Source organism: Typopeltis vanoorti, chromosome 3, assembly GCF_054136105.1.
Source record: "Typopeltis vanoorti isolate ZY-2024b chromosome 3, IOZ_Tvanoo_1.0, whole genome shotgun sequence".
NCBI lineage: Eukaryota > Metazoa > Arthropoda > Arachnida > Uropygi > Thelyphonidae > Typopeltis > Typopeltis vanoorti.
Window position 1 is genome coordinate 94732222 of NC_143551.1, and position 27423 is coordinate 94759644.

Consider the following 27423-nt stretch of genomic DNA (forward strand, 5'->3'; position numbering starts at 1 on the left):
TTATGCAGTACATATGCGGAGTGCTGAATCTAGCACGGGGTGCTTTGATTCATAGTCGTGATTCCAATAATACGTTAAAGTTTGATTGCTGTATAAGGTATACTCCAACAATTATTGTGTTATAATAACCGCTTCTAGTCATATTTGACGACTCTATCAGGTATTTTTTTTTCATTATTTTAATACCAATAAGATTGCTATTTTAGAGTATATTTTAAGGTATTAGTTTTTCAAATGGAATCAACCTTATATATCATCATCAAATTCCTGCCATGTACCCTCAAGGGGTGTCAGGATATGATAGTACTACATGAAAAAATTTACATCATTATTAACTTCCTATCTACAATTTTCCTCCAAATCAGTCCGTTACCTGTAAAAATTCCAACATTATGAGATCTGATATTTCTATCTTCTAAGACACTTCTTACCGTATGAATCCAACTATATCTTGGTCTTTTTCCTGCCAACCTGGCCGAGAACATTTGTTTGCTAAACTTTTCTCGCCCATTCCGTTTAAGTGACCATACCACGTGAGATTAGTTCTGCTAACGCATTCCTGGATGCTGACAATGTCAAGTTCTTTCCTAATATCCTCCTTTTTAATATGATATTGCCATTGATGCCATCTGCTCATGCCCCTAATCTTTCTCAGGACTCTCATATCTGCAGTCCCTAGTTTTTGGTCAAGTGTTTTACTTCTGACCCAGCTCTCAGATCCATAAGTTAAAACTGGTTTGAACACTGTCTTGTACACAGCTAATTTAGTGTTCCGACTAATTTCTCTCTTATTCAGTTGACTTCCTACCATACCAGCTGTGTTGATTCTGTTGTCTATTTCCATATTTAATTTACCATCTTCACTAAAAATCTTGCCTAAGTAGCTGAAATGTATTACTAGTTCTATAGGTTCTCCATTCCCAATGCAGTTGATATTTTCAATGCTTCTTGCTATTTTCATTGTCTTTGTCTTGTTATTGCTGACCTTCATACCATGTTTATTATTATGTGACACTTCCAGAGAGTCCAAGGACTCATCGAGGGAGGGCACCTGCTCTACGGCACTGTCTACCACTCAAAACCCACCAACTGCAACGCCATCTACCGCCCACCACTAGTATTTCTAGGGACCATCACAAACATCCATGCCCACAGTGGGATTTGAACCCACAGCCTTTTGGCTAGAGAGCGGATTCAATTTAGTCAGACTTGTAGCAGATTTATTTAGAATTATAACATCGTCCGCATAAAGCAAAGAGCTGACGTTAACATCTCCAATTTTGATATCAGGTTTAATACCACTTTCCTTCATAATGTGATCCATGTAGATGATGAATAACAGAGGAGATGATATACATCCTTGTCTGATATCAGTGATCTAGATAATGTGATCTATTATCTATATGGATCACTTTCCTTCATAATGTGACCCATATAGATAATGAGTAACAGAGGGGATAATGTACATCCTTGTCTGATGCCTGATTTAACATTAAACCATCTTCCTGTACTTCAATTCTAACTGCTGACTTACAACTCAAAAAAAAAAGACCAAGTAATGCTTGATATAATGTCCCATCAATAGTATATAACTGTAGCGTTTTGGATAGCTTCTCTCTTGGCACCTTGTCATATGCTTTTTTCCAGATCTACAAAACTCAAATACAGATCTTTTTTATTATATTCCTATGATTTCTCAACTATTTGTCGTGAAGTGAAAATCTGATCCTGATGACCTCTGTTTGGTTTGAATCAAGCTTATTCTTCACCTCGCTTTTCTTCCACAATCCTTCTCGACTGTTTCTCAAGTATACTTGCATAAATCTTACCAGGAACACTCATTAGGGGAAATGCCTCTGTAATTCTCGCATTCAGTTTTATTTCCCTTTTTTTATATATGGGTACTATGAGAGCTCTACTCCAATCATTTGGAATTCGTCCCTCTGTCCAGGCCTTCTGAGCTATGCAGTGCAGCCACTGTAAGACTTTTACACCTCCAAACTTGAGCATTTCTGGTTGAATATCATCTACTCCAGCTGCCTTTCCACATTTCAGGCTTTTGATGGCTTTTTCTACTTTAAATATGGATATGTATTCATGATTGCATGGTCAGAGTTTTTTACCACTGTGCTGTCGCTGCTCGTTTCATTTAGCAATTTTTTTGAAGTAATTACTTCATACTCCAGAATATCTTGCCACCTTCTTGCTGTTATTTTCTATGCTCTTACCAAGGTCTTCCTATGACTTTTTATTTAGCTAGTTTTACAGTCTTTAGCTTTCTTACATTTTTTCTCTTTATGCTCTAAGAGCACAAGCTGATTTATTTGCCAGGAATTTTTGATATGCTTTCTTCTTTTCCTTCACTGCCTTTTTAACTTCCTGTGTCCACCATGGAGCTCCGATTTTTCTATCCTTGCAGACAACCTCACCATGCCCCTCTCTGGCTGAATCAATCAGTTTTCTTCAGGGCTTGCCACTGAATCTCCAAGGTTTGATTCCTGTTCTCAAACTCTTTCATTTTCTTTTCAATAATCTTTCTGCATTTTAGTCTACAGTTCACATCTGAAAGCTGCTCAACTTTTATTCGCTTTAAAACTTTCTTACATGTTATTCTTTTCAATATGAAATTCAATTTTATCCTGCGCAAGACTAAATAGTGATCACTTCCAATTTCAAATCCTCTGTACACTCTGGTGTCCTGCACCAGGGAGAAAACATCACTATCAACAATAACATAGTCAATGAGACTTTTTTTTCTTATTCCTTGCTTCTTCTCTCCATGTGAATTTGTGCACTTTTTATGTTGGAACATTGTATTAGTAATAACCAGTCCTTGCCCTGAGCAGAAATCCAACAGGTATTTACCATTATTGTTATTAGCATTGCTCCTTTCTCCAGATTTTCCTAAAATATTTTTGTATGTCTGACAATCATATCCATACTTTATTTAAATTCCCAACAAGGACCAATTCTTTCTTTTTTTTTTTTTCCATTGTGTCAGTTGCTTTCTCTAAAGCCTTACAAAAATTCTTCCACTTCTATCTTTAGTAGAACTTTCTGTGGCACAAATAAGTCTCATTGTCCAGTTCCCCCATTCTGATATTTGCCCACATCACTCTGCTTGAAATTGCCTGCCATTCAAGAAGATCAGCCTCATACTTACGGTTGATTATTATGGCTACTCCTCTTCCTTGTTTGTCATTGCTTGAATATAACATTTTGTATTTATTGATCAGAAAGATCTCGCCAGTTTTTGTCTTTTTTGTTTCAGTCATCCCTATTATGTTGATATGGTACTTATCTAATTCCTCAGCTAGCTCTAATTCTCATGATGATGATTCATTGATAAGTCATTATGCGAGAAGATGAGTTGCTAGTGCATGTTGAAAGAGAATAGTAAGAAAGTAAAAAATTGAGTCTGTTGCCATGGTGTGATAGAAGTGATCTGAGACAGAGCTATTATCACAAATGAATCGTTGTGGAGATTGTGCAGCAGAAATAGTGTGGATTTGTGGCATGAGTTTGATAGAAGGAAAGATTTATGTAAGGTGGATGGCTTTCATCTAAATGGATTTGGTGTCAAGAGTCTAGAGTCAGTGCTGTTCGTTGCGAGTTCAGAAGTACAAATCAGAGAAACTAAAATATTTAGGGGAAAATTGTAGGTGAGCGTGAGTCCAGGCACCCTAGAACTTATCGCATTATGCAAAATTTGCACCCCAGGTTAACTTTAGTGTGCTAAGTAACACAATGTGTAAGGGAGGTTGTTGGATGAAAGGGTATTGCAGCTTAGGTATACTAATGCCAAAAGTATTTTAAATAAGGTCGAAGAGTTTTTGTCGTTGATTAACACAATTTGCCAACCATTTTATTGGCATTAATGAGACATGGTCATGAGAATAGAATGCAGGGGATAGACAGGGATTAAAAATATAGTTATCTGGTGTGAAATGAATGCCAACAGGACTAAATATACAATTAGCTACTTCTGTAATCCAGGGAGTATACAGGAGAATGTAGATGACATGCAATGACAAATTAGCACGAGTGTTGGTTGAATAATTATTTTGGGGATTCAACTATGGGAACATACACTGCTTGGAAAGAAGTCAGTGGACACAATAGTGTGAGGAACAAACAGCCATGACACCCACCTTAATGAAATGTAAGACCTAGTTTTGCTTTGACTGCAACAATCCCATAGGAATGCTTTCCACAAGCATACAGTAGCAATCAATGGAAATTTTGGACTATTTTTCTTGTAGGCATGCAATGAGGTTTTGGACTGTTGTGGGGGCAGATGTCCCTTGACCTCACCTGATTCTTCAGTTCATCCTGCAGATGTTCAATAGGGTTGAGCTCAGGGCACTGTGGAGGCCATTCAAGTGTGGTGACATTCATGTCCACAAAGAACAGTTACAGCAGCAGTCTTATGACATGGGGCATTGTCATGCTCAAAGAGACAGTCATCATTTCTATAGAAATGCCACAAAATAGGGAGCATTTTATTGTCCAGCATGTTCAGATACCCCCCCCCCTCAGAGTTCAATATTCATGACCCCATAAACAGAGATCAGAGGCTAAACTACCAAACCTAAAACAAAAAAAAAAAAAAAAAACAGGATCATACAATCACTTCCACACCAATCCATCTGCTCAGCAGAGCATTAGCTTAGCATGATTCATCATGCCATACAGCTTTCCAAGCTTCAACACTCTTTGCACCACTGAAGACAATGCTGCATGTTGGTTTGGGTAGTGCGATGCTTGTATATTGCCATCCTACCATGGAAACCCATGTTATGAGCCTCTGTTCTGAATATTTGTGTTCCAGTCGATGCCCGTAACTCCTCGTTCAACTTGTTGGTCATAAAAAAAAAAAAAAAAAAAAAAAAAAATCATATAAAAATTCTCTTATAACAACATGAATCAAACTCTAGGAAAATTGGAATTTTTTTTTGTTTGATTTTTCAGTCAAAGGATGCAATGTCCTTTTCCAATTATTCTACATTTATTGCATTTTGTAGAGAGTTAAATAATCTGGCAGTTTTTTTTCTTCCAGTTTGTATAACTTTGATATTTGCACTGAACACTTATGTTTATGCATGGGCAAAGATTAATGTGAAGTCTAATAATAAATTTAGTTTAATCCTTTTTCCAAGTGTGAGCAAACAAAGTTTGCACCTGAAAGTATCTTCAGGACTGGGGTAAGGTGGTACAACACCTTACCCCAGTAACAATACAACACTTTATTATAGTCTAACCAAGTGAAAAATAAACTTTTAATGTGAAGTCTAGCTCTCTGTATATGAGTAATTTAGTTAGGAAGATTTCACATGTGAAACTTATTTTGCTTATGTCTAGATGAGTGTGGACATAAGTGCATTAGAAAGGTGAGGGATAGAAAAAACATTCAAGAAAAGTTTTTACTAGAAGTTTTTTTATATATAGAAACGCTAAGGACACTATAAATAAAAAAAAAGTAAAGTAACATTTATTAGCTGTAAGTATTATTGTACAGGTACCTCCATGGAGTCGAAAGACTCATTGTGGGAGACCCAAACTATCTACACAATCTATCATGCCTCTCTGAACCCATTAACAAAGCACTCAACTGATACTGACAACCCCCTTCCATACATTCACCATGTTCCAAGTGAAAATCTAATCCCTGCACCCCCTACTAACTATGCCTTTTACTCAACCTCCAGGGATGACCACTTGTTCTGCATCCTTTAGCCAAGTTCAGAAACATTTCCCTTGCTTCAGTTCTATAAAACCCTTGAAGTAACTTGCATGTTTCCATGATATCCTTTTTTTTTTTGTCTGTCATTCTGCAATTTCTCACGTTAACATATAATAAATTTTATTGTTTGAAGAAGGAAAAGAAACACTGAAAATAATTTTTGTTCTGTTAATATATAATTCATTTGTATTATGGGCATGGAAGAGACCTAAAAATTCCATGGACTGCAAGAGTAACTAATGACCAGGTAGCTAAGTTCACAGTTGCCTGTAAACTTAGCTACCTGGCATATACGTACAAGAAATAAAAGAAATGAGGTTTGTGATTAAAATGAAAAGCCAAACAGCTAGTTTTCTGGCAAGTTAATAGATATTAAAGGGATAAAAATCCTATGTTATTATTGAGGTTTGTTAAAGTTGTGAAGAATAAAGCATACTTCAAGAGATTTTAAAGTTAAACTTGAGAAGAAGAGAGGGTAAAACTGATTACTATGCACGAGTACATCTTGTAGTTCAAGCCAAGAACAAATACAATACTCCCAAATCTCGCATGATTGTGCGTTTTCACCACCCGGGATATCATATGCCAGATAGCATTTGCCTGAATTGAAGGAGATATGATTGTGTGTGTGTGCTGCTTATTCACATGAGCTTCCTCAGTTTGGCATAAAGGTTGGGTTGACTAACTATGCTGCTGCTTACTGTAATAGATTACTTATAGCAAGAAGGCTACTGAAGAAATTTGGAATGGATGAAATATATAAAGGAGCAGAAGAAGTAACTGGAGAAGATTATGATGTGGAGAATATTGATGGTCAGTCAGTTGCTATTTGATGCTACCTTGGTGTAGGCTGACTAGTACAATTACTAGAGGCACATGTCCTTGGGGCAATGAAGGGAGCAGTAGATGGTGAAATTGACATTTCATACCGCAACAAACTTTCCTGGATATGACAGTGAGAGAGCAAAGAATTTAATGCTGATCTTCATAAGAAGCATATTTTTGGGCAGCATGTTGCTTAATGTTAATGGATGAAGATAGTTGTAAGAGGCAGGGTTTTTTTTTTTTTTTTTTTTTTTTTCAGGCCTGGTTGGCCGAGCGGTTACCATATCTGCTTTCCAGCAAAAAGGCTGCGGGTTCAAATCACGCCGTGGACATGGACATCTGTGATTGTGAAATATACTAGTGGTGGTGGACAGTAGATGCCATTGGTGTAGATCGGGGTCTCCAAACTACGGCCCGCGATATGATTTTATCCGGCCTGCTAATTGGACTAATTTTCAATAAGAATTCGCAAAAACACGGGGTGTTGATAGATTTCAAATGCATTAATTAAAATTCTGTTCAAAATATATTCCCGAATAGCAAAAAGTAACCATAATCCAAGTTACGGTATTTCTAAATGTAAAAGGTCGGTTAAAATGGACTAACGAAGAAAAAAAAATTTTAAAGAATTCAAAACGAAATAAAAACGTTACAGCCGAATAAACTTTTTTATCAACAAAAAAAAAATATATGTTGCACGAAATAAGAACACTTAAAAAAAAGTCGATAAAAACACGGTTAAAATTAACTAACGAGCAAAAAACTAAATAAAAACAATTTCCCGATCTGTATTCATTGACAAATGTGTATGTGCTAAAAAAGGAAAACCATTCATCGATGGCAATATTATACAAAGAATGTATGATGGAAGCAGTGACCTAGTTATGCCCAGAAAAACTTAATATTTTTAAAATAAATCTTTTGCCAAATGCTATTGCTCGTTGGGTCAAAAATATGGGAAATAACATTATCCAGCAGGTTGTAGGCAAAACACAATGTTTTAGTCGGTATTCTCTCACACTGGATGAATCAACAGATGTTTGTAATACCTCACAACTCGTAGTATTTTTACATGGCATTGACGATGAACTTAATGTCATGCAGGAATTAGCATCACTTTGCAGCATGCATGGTACTACAACAAGAGAAGATATCTTCAAAGAAATTCAAAAAACATTAACAGAATATAATTTGGACTGGAATCGGCTGCAGTGCGTGACAGTTGATGGAGGAAAAAACATGTCTGGTATAAAAATGGGGTTGTTGGGCAAATCACAAAAGCTTGAGGATGCAAAAATATCCAAAACAAATTTTTCTTCACTGTGTTATCCACCAACAATCGCTTTGTGGAAAATACGTTGATATGAGCTGTGTTTTGAAACCTGTTATTTCTATGGTAAATTTCATTCTCTCTCTCATGCACTTAATCATCGCCAATTTAGGTCTTTTCTCGAGGAATGTGATTCTGAGTATGTTGACTTGACATATTATACTGCAGTTTGCTGGCTTAGCTGTAAAGGTTCTTTCACACTTCTTTCATCTCAGGAATGAAATTGATATGTTTCTTACCGAGAAAAACCATTATGAACCACTTTTATCAGATACAGAGTGGGTTTGGAAATTGGCATTTTTTGTAGATCTGGTGAACCACATGAACAATTTGAATTTAAAGTTGCAGGGTGAAAATAACTTAGTTTGTGATTTATTATCTCATATCAAGGCATTCAGAGCAAAGTTGATACTTCTGGAAGGCCAGGTGAAAAATTGTAACTTTGCTCATATGCCATACTGTGCAGAATTGCATAAGAAGGGTGAAGCAGAATTTCCTGTCTCGTTCGCAAATTTAGTTATTTCAGATCTTAAACAAGGATTTTAGAAGCGATTTGCTGATTTGGACGCCAATGCTAGGGAAATAAGATTGTTTCAAAATCCGTTTGACTGTGTTGTTACTGATATCCCAAGTCAACTTCAAATGGAAATTATTGAACTTCAGGCAAATGAACATATTAAAGATAAATACAAGGAAGGAAACTTGATCGATTTTTATAAATTTTTGAACTCAGAGCAGTTCCCAAATTTGAAGAAATTTGCTTGTAAATTTATCTCTTTTTTTTGGGGGGGGGGGGGACAAAGTATCTTTGCGAACAAGCTTTTTCCCGAATGAAATATATCAAATCAAAATACAGGGCAAATTTATCTGATGAACATTTGAAATCGCTACTTGTAATTAGCACTTCAAAATTTGAAGTGCTAAAACCTGAAACCTAAACTATGAATTAAACTTCACATTAATGGTTTTATTATAATTTGTGATAAAAATATGAGAATTCGCTGATAGTGTTCGTTGTCATTAATATACGATAATTTAATCTCACATACTCTGTAGTCAGTTTTTATCTGCTTTCAATAAAACTCATATCTAGTTCTAGAGTTTTTTTTACTACAGCCCGCTGAACAGTGCCAGAGTACCCAATGTTGCCCTCACGGCGAAAAGTTTGGAGACCACTGGTGTAGATGATGGTATTTGCGGTTCGTTATAGTTGGTGGATTGAGTGGTGAAGAGTTGCAGAGTAGATACCCTCCTCTGAGTCTTTGGACTCCCTGGAGGCATCACATAATAAGGTTTTAGAATATAAAGACAGAATGCTCCCGGGAGGCAATGATCACTAAACAAATATTAATGTACTGTGGGCATATTGTGCAAGCAAATAATAATTAAAGAGGAGGTGTTCAGGGCCTTCCAGCAAAAACAAAGTATTGGATGAAATTCAACCAAACTTGAATGTAAGTACATTCTGGAACATAGGGTTTTGATTTACAGAAGAAAAAAAAAAGTACAAAATTCTGCCACCAGTGGACAATTTGCAGTTTTTACTGAAGAGTTGGGGGATATAAAGAAGCCTAATGGATTTGTGTCATTCTGATAACACTGAAGTTCTGTGGATCTCCCCCTTTACCGGAACATGCATTGGTAGTCAAGCTTTACTATCAATAACACAATAACTCTAATGCTGCACTTTGAGAATTCCGGCATTTGAAGGATAGGAGAAAAGGTCCAATGACAGTAACAAATCTTAGAAAATGATTTTGCAATTTGAAAATAGATCTTTAGCAGTGAGGCCAGATGAGGGTGCAAATAGATTATTCCTCAACAAGTTGACAAAGTAACAGATAAGCTTAGGTTTTTAATAGTATTAACAACTTTATCAAAAGATGTTTCATTAACTGCTTATATTTTGCTGAATTTCAAATCGGCATCATCAGAGCACAACACACTTGTACACGTAACAGTAAGTGAAACTGTAGCAATTTCTGTCTGCTTCATTATTGTAATATCTTCTTTTATTCTTTATTACTAATTAGCAGTGTGTGCTTTTCCTCTCGTAACCTTTCTCGCTTACTCCACTGCAATATATGTTTATCCACCTTCCGTATTTACTAGTCGTATGCCTATGAGCACTGGAAAATTTATTTGTTAGACTGCGCCATCCAATATATCAATATTCTACATAAGACTCAATAAAACGTCTGGTAGATCTCTCTTACTAGCATAAATTCCTTCAACAAGATTTACATAAACAGTCGTGGTTCTTAAGTAATTAAACTGTGCTTTTAATGCCTTAGTTGTTTCCTGCTCACAAATCCGATTATTTTTAGAAACAGTGCATTGTAAAATAAAGGATCAGGCAGCACTCTTTTAACAAATAATTAATTTATTTACATTAATATGATGTACATGAATCAAACGACAGGGAGATTGCTTTCTCTACCCATCTTTAAAATCTTTAGCATAAAATTAGAACCCTTTTATTTCAACACTAAATAATCTCTTTAATTCAAACTTATTTACTCTCTGCTTACAAATTCAACTTATTAAACTTCTAGTTTACTTGCAAAGAGGTTAGCTAACTCTCTGCTAAGTTATTTTTAAAAATTTGATATCAGTAACATGTCAATTGACTCTCTTACAATCTAGGAGATATAACATATCTCCTAGATTGTAAGAGAAAATGTAAAAAAGGATGGAGCTTACAGAGGTGTCCACATTCAGTCAAGAGTCTTGCACTAATGTCTTTCTGGCATTTCTTTCTTCTCAGATCTTAAGCTTCCTTCAGGATTGTCTTGCTTCAGTGGTATCACGTCAGGATATTGGCGGGCTTTTGGACTGCAATCTGCGGTACTCGAATAGCACATGCAAGAGGTTTCAGCATACGGGCAAATTCTCCTCTGGATCCTACTTCAGGAACTTCTGCTACTAATTGCCGATGACTGTAACTGCTGCCGACTGGATCTCGGCTCTCCTCTGTTGGCAACTGGACCTGGGCTTTCCTGCTTAGTAACTGGGGCCTTGCCTCTCCTCTTTTCTCTGCCGCCGACTGCTCTGGTTCCAACTGCCTGTCCTCTTTCTCTGTTGGAGACTGCTCACTGATGTTTGGCTCAGTCCTCTTTTATTTTCGCCTTCTCGGCACCTTGCGCCAAGGGTTGTAAACCTCTAAGAATTCGGCATGACTCATCTTCTTTTAAGTTCGATCTGCTTTTTGTTCTCCTCCGTGTATTCCTTCCTCTTTTTTTATCTTGCCAGTCAGTGGAAATTTGTTTGAACCTAGCATACTCTTAGATACTAACTTTAAAGGTGTTATGCGCAGAGCTTGCAAAGAACTTTCTCATACACAACTGTAAACAACTTTCTTGTGTTCTTGCACATAGCTATATACAAAGTTCCTATTGCCATCGGAACTTTGTATATAGTGTACATTGCCTTTGTTTTTGACGTTAAAACAGTAACTACAGTCACTTTCCATAGGGTTAACTACATTAATATTTAGCAAAATATACATAGAAACAAATAAGATTATTTACATTTCTCATGAGACTTGATCTCTGTAAAATCGATGTAAAGTGCTTTGGTATTTTTTAAGCTACATCGAATTTTACAAAACAATACAATTGTAATGGACAAAAGATCTGAAGTCCTATTTTGGCACCCTCTAATGTTGTAAAAAAAAAAAAAAAGCATTACAGCTATGTGGTAGTGGCTGTTAAGATGAGTCTCCCAAATTAATGCAACCATATTTGTTCAGGTTAAGAGAATTCTTCAAAGCTATTGCTGACTCAAAAAATAATCTTTCGGGTCTGTAACAATTCCCAAATACCACATTTTTCTTCCATGTAATCCTGTGTGAAGGAGTGTCCAAAGCATGATCTGCCAGTCCTGACTTGCCATAGTAATAGTAGCAAATGTATTTTTATGTTCTTCCAAGCAGTTAACTGATCTTGCTGTTTGCCCATAGCAGGCCAAGTCACAGGGAACTTCATACACTTCTGAGTGTGCTAAAGGGTGAAGTTCATCCTTAGGCAAGTGGATCTGAGTTGCTAGTTTGACATGAAGTTTGAAAGTGGTGCAAAGGCCATTTTCATCAGTACTTTGGCTATCTTTTCTGATGTACTCTGACAGGGAATAGAGATGGTCATGTTGTGTTCCTGTGTATTAGGGTAGGGAGGAGTAATGGGGCCATATAGTATTTTATCTATTTTGTAGGAATTGTAGCCGTTGGCGAAGAACGTATGGTGCAGATATTTTGAATTTTGTGGTCAGAGCTCAATCGTTAGACACAGAGCCATTTGTTTTAAGTGCTTTTAAAATGCCATACTGTTGGACTGGATGATTGTGTGTATGTGTTGGCTTTCTGTAAATGGAAAAAGATAGTGATCCATCTGAAAGGCAGGTGATTAATGTGTCAAATGGTAAACAGTTAGTAGATTTTTTTCCTACTGTGAAGTGGATTTTGGGATATTGGCTGTTTTAGGTAGGTGACAAATTCATCCAAAGTGTCTTGTCCATGGGCCAAATGGCAAACACATCATCTACGTACCGTAACCACATTAGTGGGAACCCATAGTAACCACACTATGGGTCCCCCCCCCTTTAGCAAACTTTTACATGGAACACTTTGAAAACAAACAAAACACTTGCCACAGCTACATACAAGCCACTAGTGTGGTTACGCTAGATGATGTGTTTGCCATTTGGCCCCATGAACAAGATGTTTTGGATGCGTTTTGTCACCTACCTAAAACAGCCAATACCCCCAAAATCCACTTCACAGTAGAAAAAGAATCTAATAACTGTTTACCTTTTTTTTCTTGACACTTTAGTCACCCACCTTTCAGATGGATTATTATCTTTTTTTCCATTTACAGAAAGCCAACACACACAGGAAGATACCTACATAAACAATCGCATCATCATCCAGTCCAACAATATGGCATTTTAAAAACACTTGCACACAGAGCCATTTGTTCTAACGATACAGTTCTCACCACAGAACTCAAATATCTGCACCATACGTTCTTGGCCAACAGCTACAATTCCTACAAAATGTATAAAATACTACATAGCCCCATTGATCCTCCCTCCCCTAATACACAGGGAATAGAGATGGTCATGTTGTGTTCCTATGTCAGGGGTACATCAGAAAAGATAGCCAAAGTACTGATGAAACATGGCCTTCTCATCACTTTCAAACCTCACTTGCCTAAGGATAAACCTTCACCCTGGAGTGTATGAAGTTCTCTGTGACTGATTTGGCCTACTATGGGCAAACAGGAAGATCAGTTAACATCCACCTGGAAGAACATAAAATAAAAAATACATTCACTGCTATTACAATGGCAAGTCAGGACTTGCAGACCACACTTTGGACACTCCTTTACACAGGATTAGATGGAGGAAAACAAATATGCTATTTAGGAGTCTTACAGATCTGAAAGATTATTTTTTGATTCGGCAATGGCTTTGAAGAATTCTCCTAACCTGAACAAATATGGTTGCATTAATTTACCAGAAATTTGAGACTTGAAATTGGAAGTGATCACTATTTAGTGTTGAGCAGGATAAAATTGACTTTCATATTGAAAAGAATAACATGTAAGAAAGTTTTAAAGCGAATAAAAGTTGAGCAGCTCTCAGATGTGAACTTTAGACTAAAATACAGAAAGATTATTGAAAAGAAAATGAAAGAGTTTAAGAACAGGAATCAAACCTTGGAGATTCAGTAGCAAACTCTGAAGAAAACATTGATTGATTCTGCCAGAGAGGCATGTGGTGAAGTTGTGTGCAAGGATTAAAAAATCAGAACTCCCTGGTGGACACAGGAAGTTAAAGAGGCAGTGAAGGAAAAGAAGAAAGCATATCAAAAGTTCCTGGCAAATAAGTCAGCTTTGTCACTTACAGAATACAGAGACAAATGTAAGAAAGCTAAACAGTGTGTAAAACTAGCTAAACAAAAGTCATGGGAGGACTTTGGCAAGAATATAGAAAATAAATATCAAGGTGACAAAATATTCTGGAGGTTGTTGAAGAAGCTTAGGAATGGAGGAAAGAGTGCTGTAAAAGGAGTTAGAGATGATAAAGGTGACATGAAAACGATAGAAAAAGATATCCTTGAAGTATGGAGTAATTACTTTGAAAAACTGCTAAATGAAACAAGCAGTGATGACAGCACAGTGATAAAAAACACTGACCAGGCATGCAGTCAGGAATACATATCCATACTTGAAGTAGAAAAAGCCATCAAAGGCTTGAAATGTGGAAAGGCAGCAGGAGTAGATGATATTCGACCAGAAATGCTGAAGTATGGTGGTATAAGAGTCTTACAGTGGCTGCACTGCATAGTTCAGAAAGCCTGGGCAGAGGGACGAATTCCCGATGATTGGAGTAGAGCTCTCATAGTACCCATATATAAAAAGGGAAATAAAACTGAATGTGAGAATTACAGAGGTATTTCCCTACTGAGTATTGCTGGCAAGATCTATGCAAGTATACTTGAGAAACGGTTGAGAAGAATTGTGGAAGAAGAGCTTGGTGAAGAACAAGCTGGATTCAGGCCAAATAGAGGCTGTCAGGATCAGATCTTCACTTTACGACAAATAGTCGAGAAAGCATGGGAATATAACAAAGATCTGTATTTAAGTTTTGTCGATTTGGAAAAGGCATATGACAAGGTGCCAAGAGAGAAGTTATTCAATACGCTGCAGTTATATGGTGTCAATGGGGAATTATATCAAGCAATACTTAGTCTTTGAGTTGTAAGTCAGCAGTTAGAATTGAAGGAAGTACAGGAAGATGGTTTAATGTTAAATCTGGTGTGACACAAGGATGTACATTATCCCCTCTGTTATTCATTATCTATATGGATCACATTATGAAGGAAAGTGGTATTAAACCTGATATCAAAATTGGAGATGTTAATGTCAGCTCTTTGCTTTATGCGGATGATGTTATACGTCTAAATAAATCTGCTACAAGTCTGCTAGATTCTCTGACTAAATTCAGTTGCTGTTGTAATAGATATGGTATGAAGGTCAGCAATAAAAAGACAAAGGCAATGAAAATAGGCAGAATCATTGAAAATGTCAACTGTGTTGTGAATGGAGAACCTGTGGAACAAGTAAAACATTTCAGCTACTTAGGCACGATTTTTACTGAAGATGGTAAATTAAATATAGAAATAGACAACAGAATCAGCAAAGCTGGTATGGTGGGAAGTCAACTGAATAAATTCATATGGAATAAGAGGGAAATTAGTCGGAACACTAAATTTGCTGTATACAAGACAGTGTTCAAACCAGTTTTAACTTATGGATCTGAGAGCTGGGTCAGAAGTAAAACACTTGACCAAAGACTGGAGACCGCGGATATGAGAGTCCTGAGAAAGATTAGAGGCGTGAACAGATGGCATCAATGACAATATCATATTAAAAATGAGGATATTAGGAAAGAACTTAACATTGTCGGCATCCAGGAATGCGTTAGCAGAGCTAATCTCAGGTGGTATGGTCACTTAAATAGAATGGGAGAGGAAAGATTAGCAAAACAAGTGTTCTCTGCGAGGTTGGCAGGAAAACGACCCAGAGGAAGACCAAGATATAGGTGGATTGATACGATACAAAGTGCCTTAGACGATAGAAATATAAGATCTGATAATGTTGGAGTCTTGACAAGTAACAGACTGATTTGGAGGAAAATTGTAGATAGGAAGTTAGTAATGATGTAATTTTTTCATGTAGTACTGTCATATCCTGTACACCCCTTGAGGGTACATTGCAGGAATTTGATGATGATGAAATTTGATGTCATCTTGAGAGCAACTCCCACATAGCTGTAATGTGAGAGTTGCTCATTGTCGCATGTACAAGTGTATGTGCTCCGATGATACTGATTTGAAATTCAGGGAAATATAAGCAGTTAATAAAACTTTTTTTTGATAAAATTGTTTGCTGTTGTTAATACTGTTTTTTTTTTTTTTTTAAATAAGTCATGAAGTTGACAAAGTATTCAGTGCAGCTTGCATTCAGTGTGTTGCACTTGAATACATTACTGAAACAAATTCTTATAGATTAGCTAGCGTTTTTTTTATTTTTTGAAATAATTTCCTCATTGCATATCTTTTGTACTTAAACAAATGTTTAAATAAGTTCCTTTTTTTTTTTGCAACTGTTTCCAGCTTTCCTTTTTGTTCATTACATTTCTTTTGTTCTCACCTTTAAAATTAATCCATGTCTCCATTCTCAAGACATTGAAAGATATATGTGCATAGAAATGACTGTGCAACAGTGAACAGGTGATAGCTAAGTTAGTTATCAAATTGCTGTTTTTTGCTTGTCTTTTAAATTAACTTTATTTTTCACACATCTGTTTCCCTCAGGTTATAGAGCACTTGGAGTATTTTGGAATCTGCTGACTTTCAATCAACACAACTAATCAAACATGGATATCTTTAAGCTTAATGTTTATATGATTGTTGTAATAACTGCTGTACTTGGAAAAATTGAAAAAGACTATTATAGTATTCTTGGATTAAATAGTAATGCAACAGACAAAGAAATTAAAAAAGCTTTTAGGAAATTGGCCATAAAATATCATCCAGATAAATATAAAGGCAAAGATGCTGAAGAAAGATTTCAAGAAATAGCACAAGGTATGTTATAGTCCTTAAAATATATTAATTTTTGATATTTGAATTTTTATTTGTATGTAGTTGCATGATTTATATGAATTGTAATATTTCAGTATTGAGTGTTTAGAAAGCTTGTTCTGCCTTTTTTTTTATAAACTCAACTAGTATATAAAATTGCAAAAAACTTCTTGTTAAACAAAGCTTCCAACTCAGAACTAACTGTTCCTTAATTTGGGAGTGGGGTGTATTGAGGTTTTTGAAGTTATGATTTATAAATGTCTTGCTGATAATTTGTAATTCGAGGTTTAGAGCTACATCAGAGCAAAGTTTTATTGGTGTTGGTACAGTTTATTGAGTTTTTCCTCTCAATAGTAACGCTACCAAGAGGTAATATATTTCTGACATGCTCCAATGTATATATTACATGTAGCTTACAAGCAACTGATTTTGTTTTACATTTTTGTATTTGCATTCATATTTACAAAAAATCGTGCTAAAATGAAGAATCAGAGATGCATCCATTCACGTCCTGAGCACGTTTTTTTTTGTGTGTGTGCTAGTTTTAAATTCGGTGGTGAAACTGTATGTGCTTGTTCAGGTGATTAAAAAAGGCTTAAAATTTGCTGTCTGTGGTATCTAAATAAATAATGTTTTAACATAAGCCAAACTTTGGATTTAAAGTTGGGAAACACATAAATAAGCTCTCTTCTCAGAAGACAGCTTAATTATATAGAATTGCCACTATCTGCTTTCTGTAGTCAAATTTCCTATGGCTATAGGAAGGGATAGTTACAAGATGTCAGTTATGCATCTAAAATGTACCCATTTTAGACCCAGATTATATATACCAACACGTTCCTGGTATATTGTGGGCAAAAAAAAGAGAGAGATTATTGTGCATAAATTCCTGTAAAAGAATAGCTATCATTGACTAAGGAAGACATTTGTCTGTGGTGAGGGGGGAAGCAGGTAATTCAGTAGTTTTGTTCTTTTTACACAAATTCGATTCTTAACAATCAGTGCCACTGCTGCTTCTGAGTGGTGTAAGACCTGGCCTGAATGATCAAATCATGTGAATGTGTAGTCACTGCAGCAAGGTCATTTTGAATGGCATGGAGACATTCTGTCAAAAATGAGTGACAGTGAATGTGCTTAAACAACATCTTGTTCAGAAAGTTTTTTTTTAATAGGTGGAGAACGACCTATCAGCTTGAGTGATAGTTCTAGGCTAGCTGATAATTAAGACCGTTGCCTTCAACCTGCACATTATGTTTGGAAAATTGTATTTTAGGATGTTAATAGCTATTCAATGCTAATGGTGTCTGATACTGAAGTGAGTAAACTTGAGCACCTCTTAATTTTCTTTTTAATGTGGTTAGTTAATACAACCCATTGACAAGTGTTTAGATAACTTTTTTTTTTTAAGCTTTTCAGTTTTAAAGAAATAGCAGTACCACCTTTTTTGTCATTGATATCCTTGTTTTGTTTTTATTTCTCTGCTGCTATTTTGCTCTTGGTTAGGTTGCTAGTTAATACTTTAACATTTAAAAATATTAGTTTTCTAATCATATTTTAATCTAGAGTGAAACACTTTAGACACAAATTTTATTGAAAATTAGCAACCTAATATTTGGTACTGAGACCAACAGTACATCATGTGTGGAACCAATAAGTAATTCAAAGAGACAAAATACAACGGCTGCGATTAATCATCTGTTTGTGATCTTTCTTGTGTATGGCACTTGTTGTTATAGATTAGCTATTGTATTTTTTGTATTGTCTTTGAATTACTTTTGGTTCTACACTGATGTACACTTTTGGTGAAATACAGACCATAAAGTTTAATTGCATGATAGTCCCCCCCCCCCAAAAAAAGTGATTTAATTCATTATATACAGCTTATTGTAATAGATCGAACAGGATCATGAGATGAGAGTTGCCATGATGCAAAAGATACAGGTGTTAGCCATCTGAATAACTTCCATTTGCATAATTTGTTTATGCAATCATTTACTTTGGAGCATATGTTTTTCATGTCTTTTCATTTATTGAAGAGAGAGAAAAAATTTGCTCTGCAAAATGGTATGTAATTAGTTTTAAAGTGGCATTTTATTGCTGTTTACTTCTAAATCAAGAGACCATATTTGTAGAGAACTTTATTTATTCAGATAAAAGTTCAACTCTTTTTACCACACAATTCAGCTAGCTGCTTCTATCCTTTCTAAAGATCATCCTCAGCCTCTTGCAAGAATTACATCCATGATCATTGTGTGGTGAGTCAGGACTCTCAGACCATGCTTTAGATATTCTTTCACACAGGATTAGACAGAAGACATCTGTGCTAAATGTGAAGTTGCCACAGGTCCAAAAGACCATTCTTTAGTATTGGCATCAGCTACAATACATTTCCCTAACTTTAAATTATGGCTGTGTTAATTGCCAAAGATCTGGAAGACAATCATTCTAAAATTGTGCTATCACAAACATCTTCAAATTAACTTTACTGTTATGTCCCATGGAGGGTGCTTTGTTAAGATGTCATTCCTATATTTGAATTATTTTCAAAATGGTAATTGAGTCCTATATCACAATAGTTGGAATTTCTGCTCTTGTAGACTAAATAGGTAAAAAAAAAAAAAACAGCAAATTCAATTAAATTGTTTTGCTTCTAGTGTTTTTTCCATGGTTCTTAGGTATTGGTAATTATTCATAACCATCAACATGTAAACTTTTCTATATGCAATCCAGAATGCACTTCCATTTCTGGATACACTTCGGATGTCTTCCTTTTGTGCTGTCTGCATGTAGGACTATACAAATTGTTCAATACATATTCTTAACACTACTTTCTTGTGCATTCTTTTTAACAATGCATAATAGTTCCTTGCACCACAAATTTTTTTTTTTTTTTTACCTTCTAGCATATGAAGTGCTGTCGAGCCCTGAGAAGAGGAAAAAATATGACAAATTTGGAGAAGGTGCTTTTGAAAATGGCAGTGAAAGTACTAATGGATTTCACTTCAATTTTGAAGATTTTTTCCGCCACTTCGACGATGCACATTCATTTCATTCAGGCAATCAACAAGGACATCAAGGGCATAATCATGAAAACCAAGGTTACAAATTCTCATTTGGTAGCAATGGAGGAGGATTCTTCAATTTTGATGATCTCTTTTCTGACAGAAGTTCAGAAGAGGGTAATTTTGCAGGTTTTGGGGGATTTGATCCATTTCCTGGAGAGAGCTCATTTTTTGCATCTCATTTCAAGCAAAATCATGTTCATGGACAACAGTATCGGTCTCAGGAAAGGTATAGTTACTCAGGTAAGTAGAAACTTTCCTCATTGAATTGCTGCCTGTCTCTTGAAAATAAAATATAGTATCATTTTGCACTTAGTGTGCTTTTTATACTTTAACATTTACTATATTTCAAAATCAGATTATAATCATTCTACTGTTTAGTCCATAGCAGTTTAAGACCCCACTTTTTCAGCAACTGGATCTGTTTTTGTTACTGCTTTTTATAATATTACACACCACTATTAATAAAGGTTTTTTGCATATATAAAGAGTACTTTTGCGCATATCAGCAAAAAGTCTATGGAAGTGAAACACCCATGAGCATGAATTTTGCATTTAATTACTAACCCTATGAATTGCCATTTAAAAACAAAGAAAGCCTGAAAATAGAGCATTTCTGGAATCTTCTGAATTAAGGAACTTTGGATTAATTGACAGCCTTTTGCAGTTTTTAGGTATGAGAGGAACAATGCCTAGTTGTTTGTATACTCATCTATCTTGCTGCAAATACCAGAGCTTTAAAGTGGGATATAGAAAAGATTTTTTTGCAAATATTAAAGTCAAACTTTCAAAAAATCTCAACCTTTCTTTCTTAGTAGTTTAGTTCTTTGTGGTCCTGAAGATTATGTAAAAATCTTGCTGAAACTTGTGGTATCAATCCTCCAACCATCTTGAGTGAGTAAATGAGCACTGTGTACTCCAGAATAATGTTGAAGCATTTTTTTTTCTCCTCATAAACTGTATCAAATAATGAAGAGCATTTGTCATCCTTGTTTTTTGAAGAACTAACTGCAACAATTCATCTTTTAAATGTCCTGAAGAGAGAAAATAATGGTGAACTGTCAGAAGAAAGTGACTCGAAGTACTGATACCATTGGGATAGTTCTTTGTGAAACATACCATCATAAGTTTCATAAAAACTAGGAGTGGTGTAGAAATATTCTGTTTTGCTTTACTTAGAAAATTCCTGTTACCTGGTCATAACAACAAATAGGGTAAAAGCATCCCCTTGTCTTGCTTGATTGCATACAGAATTGTTGTGTTTTGCTATAAGTAATTTATTTTGACATTTTTATTTTAGTTTATATAATGTAGTTTTGAGTTGTTTTTATATTATGAAATATTAAAATTTGTCTTAAAGATATAGTTGAGATATTGTGATAAGCAATTTATAAAAGTATTTCATTCTTCTGAATGTGACATCATGCAGACCTTGAATGTAATGGAGAGGAAGAACTGTTTAGTGAGGAAGGTATTTGAGTAAAGTTGTTAATAAGGATGTAGGATATTTTGCTGCACATTTTGAGTAAGTGTTTTAGGAAGTTTGAGTAAGTGTTTTAAGTTTGTATATATCCTCTTAACATGAGCCTTGTACTGGGCTAAGTCCCAAAGGAGTGGAAAGAGGGCAAAATTGTTCAGATTCATAAGGGAGGCGATAAAACTAAGACGTTTGAATTATAGGCTAATCTGTCTGCAGTTGTCATTAAAGTACTAAAGAGATTAGTTAGGGCTAAGATTCAGAATTGGGTTGACAACAGAAAAATATTCTTTGATGTTGGCATGGATTTGTTAAAGGAATATCATATCTTAGCAATCTGCTTGCTTATTCTAAGGTGACAGATGCATATACAGTAGTATATTTAGATTTTGCAAAGGGCTTTGATATATTGCCACATGACAACAAACTGATAATTAAATTGGATTGGAGATTCACTTTCTGAGAGGTATCGGTGAGTTGTCTATAGAGAAGCAATATCCCAGAAGAGGAAGTTACTAATAGTGTATCCCCAAGAATCTGTTTTGCATCTGCTGCTGTTTAATTTCAATATAAATAAAATGATATTGGAATATGTCTGAATAGTGATTTGCAGATGATGCCAAGTTGAACTATCGGGAGTAGAGCAGATACTGAAGCTTTGAATTAGGACTTGAATACACTAGTTAAATGAGTTGGGTTGTCAATTCATAGCACAAGGTTCGAAATTTGGGAAGCAAAGATGGGATGTAGAGTACACAATCAGTGGAAATATCTTGGAAGAGGTATAAGAGATGAGAAATCTTGGAGTGATGTGTACAAAGACCTAAAATTGTGAAGTCAGCAGAGCAGATAATGGGATTGATACAGAGCACTGACTTGTAAGGATGCTTATGGTTGGTTCCATTATATAATGCGTTGATCAGGCCACATGGATTATTGTTTGCAGATTTGGTCACCTTCTTTTCATAAAGATAATGTATTAGAAAAGGTCCAGAGACAATTGAGAAAATGCAATTTGCAGAAATTGGTGGAAAGGAGGAGGAGTTGTATTCTTAAGACATATAAGCTGTTAAGGGGGTTATTACCATATTAATATGAGGAGATTTTATATACAATGGGTGAAGGCAGGGAGAATAAGAGGTCATCCCTGGAAGCTGTATAAGGAGGGGATGAAAGCAGGTTTTTTGTACAGAGGGTGGTGAGTGGAATGCATTGAGAGTGCAGAAACAGTAGAATATATTTAAGGCATGTTTATGAAAAATTGTGTAACAGTAGAACCTCCCTGCATTGAGTCTTTTTTTTTTTCCCAAATCATTATCAAACATTGAGGTTTGATAATGATTTGGAAAATGGGTTGCATAAGTGTCAAAGCCAAATAACTGGAGGATACCTCCACATTGCAATTCTGGAATGCAGAGAATGAACTTAGGCTTCTCACATAATGTTTAATCCTCACCTTCATGTGGTGCATTCCATTTTATCCTTAGGTACTGAACAAACAAGGATATGCTGGCAATTTTGACACTTAGCTGACTAAATTCTCTCCCTCTTACCTCACCATAAATGCATATGGTGGTACAATATGATGAGATTTCATGCTGATGGGTATTGTCAGATTAAACAAGGCCTCTGTTATTTTTGTCAGGGAACTAGGGCGAACAGTGAAGTCAGCTACTGCAACAAGCTCAGAAACCTGGTGTAAACCTTGCTCGAATGGGGGGGGGGGATCCTTAACCCCTTCTGTGGCCCTAATAGGTCCATAGAAGGGGCTTCTATGATTCTTCTAATGTACTATGATTACTAATATATACACAGATAGATATAATGCAACATACACTTTTTTGTAGTGTGAGCCACACAAAAACAATTAACTTACAAAAATTACTGTTTACTTCTAGATTAAAATCTCTTTTTGTGATCTTTAACTATGCCAGTTTGGTTCAGAAGCTTAAAAAGTGACCATTTAGGAATGACAGTCCAGGAATTCTAGCTGTCTGAAGTTTTAATGTATGGGATTTAGGATGTCTATAAAAATGCATTCATGTGGTTCAACTGGATCATTTTTGATTGACAAAATGGTTTGAACTGTTATTCCGTGGTGTCTGCTTGTTATTTAGGATAGGATCTGTTTTTTTAAAAAAAAAAAAAAAAGCAGATCCTTTCAAATTCAGTTGGACTATTTAACAAAATATTTTCTAATAACACAAGCCAAAAATGAGTCTGTATTCTATTCACACATTTTAAATGTACCTGTTGAATTTTATATAAAATTATACCACTGCTCAGCTGAATTTTTATGAATTTCTCCCAGTAATTGGTAATTATTTTGAATTACTATGAATGTAAACACATCTTGTGAAAAACAATATTTAGTCAAATTCTGAACATTTTCAGAGTGTACATGTACAGTTAAGTGCGAACAGCTCTGTAGTCTATTTAGCCATAATGCTAGATGCCATAGTGCTGTGACCTACCTTGTTGAGCACTAGTCCTAAGGTCCAGCTGTGAAATGATGGCAGAGGGTTCTTCAGCAAGTAAGATTCCATTCATAGTGGCAAAAAATTATTTTCTTGAGACCCTCCCAAGGATTCAGAGGACTTGTTGCAGGAAGGCCCTCCCTTCTACACATCTACACTATTTCTACACACTATGCCACTATTAATCTATAAACAATGCCATCCACTAATTGTATTTTTTGCAAGTATACTCTGGCCAATCTGCATACACACAGATTGTAGAAAGAAATCATGCAGCAGGGTAAAAATTGAAATTTCCAGTTGTGTAAAATTTTGGACCCTTTAATGGCAAGATTAAGACAAAACATTGTCTGTGTTCATTATGAAATATGTCTTTTTTTTTTTTTTTTTCTCTGATTGTCTAATTGTTTCTTTACTTTAGTTTTGACATGATTTTTGTATTTTATTAACAGTGTTTGAATTATTGGATCAGGATTTTTGTTGTTTCATAACATCTGATTATTCTAGTTTTAAAGTTTAGCTTAGTTCTGGCCTGCATTTAATGGATATTGTCAATAGAAATATTTAGGTGCATAATACATTGCCAGAATAGATTTCAAAAACATATTTTAATCTATCAACCTAGTGATGAAGCATGATGAAAACAACATGCAACCTAATATAATAATAATATTTGATTGCAGATAAGTGTTGATCAATTTTATTATTAACACTTGATCTGCAACCAAATATTATTATTATACTAATTTATGATCAAGAAAATACCTTCATGATGAACATGCAACATAAGTTTTACTTTAATGTAAACTACAACCATTTTGTCTGTATTATTAGATCCTAAAAATGTCCTTATCAATTTTTTTTCTTTTTAAACAGGTGGAAGCCATTGCCGAACTGTAACACAGCGTATTGGAAATATGGTTACAACATATACACAATGTTCTTGATTTTTGTATCCTTAGATTCTAGTCAAAGACTGAAATTGACTTATCCACATCTCTTGATGAAGCTATGGATGTTACAGATCTGTAGTATACTGCAAGTTTACAAATGGACTAGTTTTGTGCCTTATTTCTGACTTGCTTAATTGGTGTGGAAGTTGATTGCAATTAGTTTTTCAGTGTAAATAACACATTTTGACCATATCTCTACTGATGAACTAAAATTATAAAACCAGATATTTATTGCAAAAACAGTGATGCATGTTATTTTCTTTTCATCTATTAATGTTTTATGGTCTTGCCATACACTTCCTAGAACAGAATTCTGGAAAGCCGATTAACAGTTGCCAGGAAAATTGACCTATACTCAGTTCATAACCTTTCTCCTACATACAAAATGGTTTTTGTATAAACTTTTACATTTTTTAAGTAGCATTGAAATGGCTTTTTTTTTTTTTTTCTGCAATGTGCCAAATTTGTACTTTTTTTTTTTGTCTATTGTAATATAAATCTTTTTGAAATCAGAATATTAATGCTACTCGTACAATAGCATCTTGTTATTGTTAAAGTGATTGCATGTTATCATTTCTGCAACGTATTCAAGAAATTTTGCAGATTTGTAGCATTTGAAATTCATTAATCGTCATATAATGTATTAATATGCACTTCTGACATAGCTCATTTGGTTTAACTTTAAAGATGGTCTTCTCAACCTTTTCTGTTTTAACTATTGAGAGGAAATAATGTGTGTTAACATTGCTGCCCATCTGTCTCATAAATTGGAAATAACCTGAGGATCATAACTATACTTGTTTTTCATACCTTGATTATGAATAGCTTTCCTAAATCCTTGTTCCTTCATTAATAGTACTTTAAAATGGATTTGCTTCTAGCTTTTTCATTCTTTTCATATTCTGCTACTAGACCAGTAATGCACTTAAATTATACACTTCAAGAAAATGTAGTTGTGCATTTGTCTATGTAATGAAAATATTGAGAACATTAGAAAATTTGGTTATGAGAGAAAAAGTTACAAATCTATTTTCCCTCCCCTTAAGTTTATTTAACTTTTTTTAAAAAAAAATAAGCTGCTACAGTGTTCTCATTTTGACATGACTAGTAAAGTAATGACAGCATTGTCAAGTTCTAGTTCCTAGTATTTGTATATCATTAATGAAAATGATATATCATTTTCATTAATGATATTTGTATATCATTTTCATTTGGCAGCATTACCATATCTTCTTCCTTGTTGATATGACATAACAGTTAATCTAGTTTTAAATTTATTTTTAAAAAAATTCTACACTTATTAGCTAAATAAGATTTGCAGCAGCTTTCCTTAGTAAATTCTATGTCCCTTCTGAGCTTTTTACATGGCATTTCTGTCTCATTTTGAACTCTAAAACTATTACAACTTGCACTGCATGAGATTAAAAAGAAGAAAAATCACCCTGTAGTAGTCATTTGCTATAGCAAAAGCTGTTAGTGAAGTTGCTCATTTCCTGGCTATGGTCCCATAGCATTATAACTATACTGAAGAAAATTTGTTGCAAACTAGCACATATAAGCTATTCCTTTTGGATTTCTGCAAGTATATTACACAGTCTTTAACTATAGTATATAGATTCATGATAATATGGTGAAAGCATTTTAACAACCGAACAAAGCGAAGAAATCTGCAACTATTGGTCATTGTCATTCTGCAAAATTTCGCTTTGGTTATCTTATACTTTCATTAAGTGTTTTATGAAGTTGCTTGTTTGCTTAAATTTAAGAACTAGCTTCTTTCCAACAATTGAAAAACTGTTGGCATCTGCTTTGCTTTAATATCATTTTATGTTCCGTTTCACTGAACGACTCTTTAGTTATGGAGATGTTTATAAATGGATAACATTTAGGATTCTAATAGTTTTGTCCTATCCATCTGTAAAACAAACATGCTTTGAAACTTCAAGTTTTAATTTGAAGACTAATATTTAATTGCAAGTGTAATTAAAAGTGACAAACTAATTCATAAACAAGTTTTCTCCATAGTTAATCCTGTTTAAACCGGTTTTCCTACTTAATCAGTTTTTAAGTTGTTTTTTTGTGTAGTAAAAAAAATAATTTTTATTGCAGAGATGTTTGTATACAGTAGGGTAATTTATTTTTGAATTTTAATGTATATTATATATGTAAAGAACTATTTTTTGAACTATTTCTTGGTATAACCAGACCCTGTGCAAAAAAGTTAAATGCAATAAATGTTTTTTTTTTATAATACTAACTTGCTTTTTGTATTGCAACTAATTTGGTTTTCACTTAAATTTGTTTTACAATGTATTCCTGGGACTGAGTTCTGACCCAAAAACATATTCCCAGTCAACTACCTCTAAATTCTTTTAAACCACTTTATAATCTTGTATTAAAAGTTAAACCTCTAAGATCTGAATATTATGAAGAAAATTTGGGGCAGGAGACTTGTTAGTTTTTTGAGTCTTTAGAGCCAAATGCTATATAGGAAATGCAAGAAGCTCAAAAGACAGCAATATGAGTATATGAAAGCACTTTTTTGTAAGTTGAAAGATGAAGGGGAGGGTGTTGTGAAAGGATGGCAACTGCTAATTCTAAACAGTGACCATGGAAGTTTTTGTAGAAAATGTAAACAGCAAAAACAATGTGTGAATTGGTGATTGATTAATGATCAATCTAATTCTGCTTTGCTGAATAAAGTATTTTTACAGAGCTTTTGAAGGAACCACCTCATTAATGAAAACAGTATTTAATGGATTTCAAATTTGTATGGTTATTGCTAGATGCTGAGAAGGCTGTGTTTTATTTATGCCAAGGAACATTGGAAGATAGCTTTTTTTCCAAGAAATAAGATTGTAAGAATTAGCATCCCTCTCTGAAGAATGGTTGATTTTGAAAATTAGAAT

At 34.7% G+C, this 27423-nt stretch overlaps 2 protein-coding genes and 1 pseudogene across 2 annotated transcripts; all 3 read left to right on the forward strand.

The window, feature by feature from the left end:
* The first annotated feature begins 3 nt into the window (after nt 1–3).
* On the forward strand, nt 4–26758 carry LOC150108395 (dnaJ homolog subfamily B member 9-like). Its single transcript, XM_090415816.1, has 4 exons — nt 4–160; nt 16276–16548; nt 19449–19850; nt 24438–26758. The coding sequence occupies exons 2-4, from the start codon at nt 16338–16340 to the stop codon at nt 24506–24508; spliced, it is 684 nt and encodes a 227-aa protein (XP_090271942.1). The 5' UTR covers nt 4–160; nt 16276–16337; the 3' UTR covers nt 24509–26758.
* LOC150108396 (large ribosomal subunit protein uL18 pseudogene) lies at nt 5229–6765 on the forward strand (annotated as a pseudogene).
* On the forward strand, nt 7523–7930 carry LOC150108397 (general transcription factor II-I repeat domain-containing protein 2-like). The gene has a single exon (XM_090390458.1). It carries the CDS (start codon nt 7523–7525, stop codon nt 7928–7930), a length of 408 nt encoding a protein of 135 aa, XP_090246584.1.
* Nucleotides 26759–27423: the final 665 nt, after the last annotated feature.